We start from the raw sequence: 6,741 nt of genomic DNA on the forward strand, positions 1-6,741 counted from the left end.
AGCATATAAACATTAATGGTTTATTCTTTATTTTCACCTTTGATAATTAGTGGTGATAAAAATGCAATTAGAGCCTGTGGAAAAAAGAACTGAATACAAAAGCGGCTGCAAAAGAAATTAATGATGTGAGAGACTCAGGAACTATCAAAGAATGTGTGGTACAAAGCTGATGCAGACATTTCAAGGAAGGTGACATCAGCCTTGAAGACAAACCAAGGGCAGGGAGACCTTCTGTTGTAGGAGAAGAACCCTTGCTTGAAATGTGCTGATAAAGATGACAGTCACCCAAGCAGAGATGAAACGTTTATTACAGAAAGTGGAAGGTGCAACTTATGCAAAACCTTTTCTGACAAGTAACAGCTGCTTTGAAAGGTTTAAGGGTTGCCCTCTTTAGCATGGCATTAAAATGACTAGTGAAGCTGTCAGTGTTGATATAGAATTTGCTACTAATTATCCTGAGTAGCTGAAGAAAATTATTGCTGAAAGAGTCTATAATTATAATTACACGTGTGTGTGTGTGTGTGTGTGCTTGCATGTGTGTTTGTATGTGTACATTGGTGCATATGGATTTGGATGAGTATGTATGCGTGTCTAAAAAACTGGCATTCTGTCAGTTACAACAACAAGGGTTCCACTTGATTCAATCAACAGAAAAGCCTGCTCGTGACTTTAACGTGCAATGGCTGAGCATTCCACAGACATGCATACTTTTAATGTAGTTTGCAGGGAGATTCAGCATGATGCAGAATGCGACAAGGTTGGCCCTTTGAAATACAGGTACTACCCATTTTTTCCAGTAGAGTGGACTGGAGCAACGTGAAATAAAGTGTCTTGCGCAAGGATACAAAGCATCACCAAGAATCGAACTCATGATCTTGTGATCATGAGCTGAATACCTTAACCACTAAGCCACACGCAAAGATATCATCATCATCTTTTGTCTGTTTTCCATGCTGGCAAGCTGCACCAGGTTCCAGTTTGATTTCTAAGGCTGGATGTCCTTCCTAATGCTGATCCCTTTACAGTGTGTGCTGGGTGCTTTTAACATGGTGACACTGGCACGAGTGTTTTTTATGTGGAACTGGCACAGAACTCTTGCAGGGAATCCTCCTCACTAGGGGAACCAGCCTTAACACTTGTGCTATGTAGAATGGATCTTGTAGATTGAGTATAACAAGGTACCAGGTATTTTTGTCCTTCGTGATCTCATCTGACAGATTCAGCATATGAGGTCATCCTTCAGTACTTCATACTATGTCTTCCCACGTCTCCCACTTCCATGTATTCTATCCACTTTGAGAGATCAACACTTCTTTATGGAGCTGTCAGCATCCATCTGCATCACATAACCAAACCAGTCTTCTCTCTTGCACACTGCCTCTAATTCCTAACTTCTCTCTCAATACACTAGCACTCTGTTGAACATGTACACTTACATTACACATCTAGCAGAGCATACTAGCTTCATTCCTCTCCAGGCTTCACACATCCTCTGCATTTAGGTCCCCCACCTCACTCCCATGTAGAATAGCTGTTCATATACATGCATCATACAATCTTCTTTTCACTCAGAGAGACAAACCTTTAGTTGTCAACAGAGGCAAAAAGCTCTCTGAATTTTCTAGAAAAATAAATATGTAGATTGGTGCAATGTTGCCTTGGGTTCAGTTCTGCTGCACAGTAATTTGGACAAGTATCTTCTGCCCTAGCTCCCAGCTGACCAAATCCTTGTGAGTGAATCTGGCAAATGGAAACTGAAAAAAAATCTTGTTGATACCTGTTCTAGTAACACACATAAGGTAACTACCTGTACCAGTGACACATGAAAGGCACCCAGTACACTTTGTGGAGTGATTGGCTTTAGAAAGAGTATCCTGTCGTAGAAACCAAGCCAAAACAGGTTGGAGCTTGTTGCAGCTCTCTGGCTTGCCATCTCCAGTCAAACCGTCTAACCCATGCCAGCATAGAAAACGGACGTTAAATGATAATGATGATGATAATATATGTATGTGTGTGTGTGTGCATGCGTGCATGTGTGTGTGTGTGTGTGCATGCATGTGTGTGTGTGTGTGTCTTTGTGTTTGACACCCACTACCAAACAAATGGTGTTGGTTTGTTATGTCCCCCATAACTTAGTGGTTCAACAAATGAAGCTGATAGAAAGTACTAAGCTTTAAAAATAAAAAAAGTATTGGTGTCGATTTGTTTAATCAAAATCCTCAGGATGATGCTCCAGCATGGCTGCAATCCAATGATTGAAACAAATAAAAGATACAAGAAAGTACTGCACACACAACAGATATTTCTCACATCAAACAAAATTTTATTACAAAACAAATGCAGATATTTTTTCATGTGAATTTGTGTACAGACAATAGTGTTTATATAAATGAATGGAAACTAGATATAAAACATCCTTTTAATCAACTCTTTATTCTGAGTGTGATGAAACACAAAGGAGGAAAATTCAAGATTGTGGCCTATTTTTGTCTCGAAGTTTTTGTTGTTGGCGTTTGTTAAAGAAACTATTCGCATAGTAATTTTCGATCTGTAGAAAGAGAAGAGGAAAAAAGACAATAACATGAAACTAGATAGAAACTTATATTCTGATAAAGAGATTGCTGTTTGCTTGGAACAATCTTAATAATCATTTCATATTTACCATAAGGCCAGCAATTTTAAAGGAATGGAGTTAGCCAATTATATCACACACACACCCGTGCTCAAATGATATTTTTATTATCAACTTTGAAAGGATGAAAGGCAAAGTTGACCTTAGCAGAAATTGAACCCAGAATGTGAAGAGATGGGAGAAATGCTAAGTAACTAGTCCCAACATGTTAATGATTCTACCAGCTTGCCTGAGGTTTAACTCTTTAGCATTTAATCCAGGAATATCCAGCCAAAATATTCTACCAGTTTTATGTTCAAACTGGCCAGATCCAGCCTCTCACACCTACCCTGCAATGTCATTCTAAAAACAAACAACCACATCTTCAAAATCTCAAAGCTATGAGATAATGCAAGATTAATTTTATAAAATGTAAATAAAGTATTACCTTTGACAAAGTAATCTAAATAATAATGGATTAACAACTATGACATATTGGCATTTATCCTTCTCTCTCTCCCTCTCTCACTCACACTCTCTCACTCTTTCCCTCTTACTCCCTACCTTTCTTTCTCTCTCACCTATTCTTTCCCCCTCTCTCTCTCTTTCTCACATGCACAAACATGACACACATTCAATAGAACCACAAGTCAATGTCATCTCAACTCACAAGTCATCATCCACAAGTGTAGAGGTTTTTAAAAAAATATCTTTTCATTCAGTTCTAAAACGATGTACAGTAAAAGAATTACAGCCAGCTGTCACTCATGAACAAGTATGCTTTGGTAACATGCATCATGCTTCCTTGTAATTATTTTACATTTCTATGTATTCACAAACAGATGTAGACACCCTATTGGCATCCTCACCTTTGAGCAGGTGGAACACTCAGGTTATAACAGCTGGAGAGGGAAGTGGAGGCTACACCATTACTTGGCTAGTATTTACAGCTGATCAGACTGGAATAATATGAAGTGAAATACCTTGTTCAAGGACACAATAAACCACCTAGTCCATGACCTTATGATCATGAGCCAAACATCTTAACCACTAGGCCATGTGCCTTCATAGCATTGGATAGAAATACATCATTTCAGGCTGTGTGGTAAGTAGCTTGCTTACAAACCACATGGTCCCGGGTTCAGTCCCACTGAGTGGCATCTTAGGCAAGTGTCTTCTACTATAGCCTCGGGCCAACCAAAGCCTTGTGAGTGGATTTGGTAGACAGAAACTGAAAGAAGCCCATCGTATATATGTATATATATATATGTGTGTGTGTGTGTCTGTTTGTCCCCCCACCATCGCTTGACAACCGATGGTGGTGTGTTTATGTCCCCGTAACTTAGCAGTTCGGCAAAAGAGACCGATAGAATAAGTACCAGGCTTCTAAAGAATAAGTCCTGGGGTTGATTTGCTCGACTAAAGGCGGTGCTCCAGCATGGCTGCAGTCAAATGACTGAAACAAGTAAAAGAGTAAAGAGAGTAAGACACATATAGCATACACGAGGTACCTTTGGCTGTTGTAGCACACCACCTTTTTTTTATATCAAAGCCAATCTTTTCTTATGTTTCCCTATGAGAGCAAACATTTGTTTTAAAAACCGTTAAGTTCAGTGGAAGTGCATGGAGGCACATGGCTTAGTGGTTAGGGTGTTAGACTTGTGATTATAAGATTGTGGTTTCGATTCCTGGACCAGGCAATGCACTGTGTTCTCAAGCAAAACACTTCATTTCACATTGCTCCAGCCCACTCAGTGGGCAAAAATGAATAATTCTGCAGTGGATTGGTGTCCTGTCCAGGTGGGGAATATATATACCATGGAAACCGGGAAACTGGCCCTTACAAGTAGCCATGACTCGAAAAGGTAACTAGCTTTTTTTTTTTTAGTGGAAGTGAGTTCCAGCTAATAGCATGTATTCAACTATATGCACCAAAAATTCCATGTCAGTTTTTCCTTGAAATGAGGCAGAGCCGACCTGTTTAGTACAGATAGTCAGCACTCTCATTACAGAGGAAGAAGGCATTTACACCCTAATTCAATGAACTGGTAATTTAGTTGATCAAACTGTGATGCTGTATGGTAGTGCATTGTGGGCCTGGAATGTGGAGGACATGCAAAGGCTGGAGAGAAACAAAGCTGGTATGTTCTGCTGGATGTGCAATGTCTGTGTGCATGTGCGACAAAGCACTGGTGTTTTGAGACAGAATCTGAGCAATGGAGGAATTATATGCAGTGTGGATGAGAGGAGGCTACACTGGTTTGGTCATGTGATGTAGATGGATGAAGACAGCTGCATAAAGAAATGTCAACTGCTTAAAGCGAAGGGAGTTTATGGAAGAAGGAGATCCAGGAGGACATGGGACGAAGTATTGAAAGCCAATCTGAAAATGTTGAGCCTTATAAAGGAAATGACAAAGGACCGAGATACATGGCACATTGCTGTACTCAAGAAGACCCACCCAGCACAACAGAATTGAGATCCTAAAACCAAGGTGTCATGTAAAAGGTATTGGTGTGGGTGCTAGTACCATGTAAAAAGCACTGGTGATGGTGCTACGTAAAAAGCATCCAGTACACTTTTTGAAGTAGATAGCATTAGGAAGGGCATCCAGCTGTAGAAATCAAGCCAAAACAGACTATGGAACTTGATGCAGCCCGACCTTGCCAGTTCCTGCCATGCCAAGCAACCCATGCCAACATGGGAAGCAGATATTAAATGTTGATGATGAAGATGAAACAACTGAATACATCATTCAAACTGCTAGAAAACCATTTCTCTACTTTGCCTCAATATTAATTTATCAGTAAAAGAAGGGCCTAATTTAGATATTGTGAGAAGCTGATTTATGAGATCCTATAGAGTTTTTGCTTGGCAATTATTAACAAAGAATAAGGTAAATTATAAAAACAGAAAAAAGAAACTAATAACAATGGATATTTAAGCATAATTATAAAATATTGTATTGCTACAAATCTGTGTCAGTAATGATCTTTTTAAATGATTGGTTTTAATTTGTTAATGTAATGCTTACGGCCATATCACATTGAGAGCACCAGTTCTCGTCCAATCACCGAAGTTAAGCAACGTCGAGCCTAGTGAGTACTTAGATGGGTGACCGCTTGGGAAACCTAGGTGCTGTAAGCATCCCACACTTTTTTGGCATTAGGAAGGGCATCCAGCTGTAGAAACTCTGCCAAATCAGATTGGAGCCTGGTGTCACCTCCTAGTCCACCAGTCCTCAGTCAAATCGTCCAACCCATGCTAGCATGGAAAGCAGACGTTAAACGACGATGATAATGATGATGAGTTCATCATCATCCTTTAACATCGATTTTCCAAATGGTATAGGTTGGATGGTTTGATCAGAGCTGGCAAGTCCCAGGTCCCAGTCTGATTTGGCTTGGTTTCTATGGCTGAATGCTTTTAACATGGCACTGGCATGAGTACTTTCTACATGGCACCAATGCAGAACTCTGGCAGGCCAATCCTCTTCACCAGGGGATGCGGCCTTAACACTTCTGCTGTGGGGGACAGATCTTCTTGAATACAGCTAGGCACCAGGTATTTCAGTCTTTTGTCATTTTGTTTGAAAGGTTCAGCATTATTAATGTTAACTAGAAATTGGATTAATTGATTTAGATCCTTACTTAAATATAAATTATAATTAAACTGAAGAAATGAAAAAAAAATTTCTGTAATTTTTACCCTCCTCTTCAAATTATTAGTTTCTGTTAAATTGTAGATAATTTAACCTATGTCCAAACCCAGCCCCAAAGATAAACTTCGAGGGATTTGAATAAAATTTTTTTTAAATAATGAAGTGAAACTTGGACCTGTTTTATAAGCTTTCGGGCTTCTTTGTATTCTTCCTTGTATAAGGCTTGATTGTTGAATATGTCACCCAGGCTAACTTCATGCAATACTGATTGCTCTCGGATATTCTGTAGGATTTTATTGATCCGCTCATCAAGACTGTTTCCAGACTTTGAAGCAACTTCCTGAAAAATAAAAACAAAGATAAAAATGAATAAATAAAAATAAAAGTAACACTCATTTCATCATTTTCCACAGAGAAATGTATGAGGAGACACAGTACAGGAGGAGGAGAAAGAAGAGGAGGGGAGGAG

General features: G+C 39.4%; 1 protein-coding gene and 1 non-coding gene across 2 annotated transcripts in view; one reads left to right on the top strand and one right to left on the bottom strand.

The window, feature by feature from the left end:
* Positions 1-2,302: 2,302 nt before the first annotated feature.
* Positions 2,303-6,741, bottom strand: part of LOC106873266 (uncharacterized) — a 10,835-nt gene continuing 6,396 nt past the window's right edge. The window contains exons 4-5 of the mRNA XM_014920562.2: positions 6,448-6,612; positions 2,303-2,548 (exon numbers count right to left, since the gene is read on the bottom strand). Coding sequence (XP_014776048.1) covers positions 2,468-2,548; positions 6,448-6,612 — 246 coding nt within the window. The 3' untranslated portion in view covers positions 2,303-2,467. The remainder of the gene's footprint in view (positions 2,549-6,447; positions 6,613-6,741) is intronic.
* On the top strand, positions 5,640-5,758 carry LOC128248781 (5S ribosomal RNA). The gene has a single exon (XR_008264948.1). It is a non-coding gene; the product is annotated as a 5S ribosomal RNA (ribosomal RNA).

Source organism: Octopus bimaculoides, chromosome 9 (assembly GCF_001194135.2).
Source record: "Octopus bimaculoides isolate UCB-OBI-ISO-001 chromosome 9, ASM119413v2, whole genome shotgun sequence".
Taxonomy (NCBI): domain Eukaryota; kingdom Metazoa; phylum Mollusca; class Cephalopoda; order Octopoda; family Octopodidae; genus Octopus; species Octopus bimaculoides.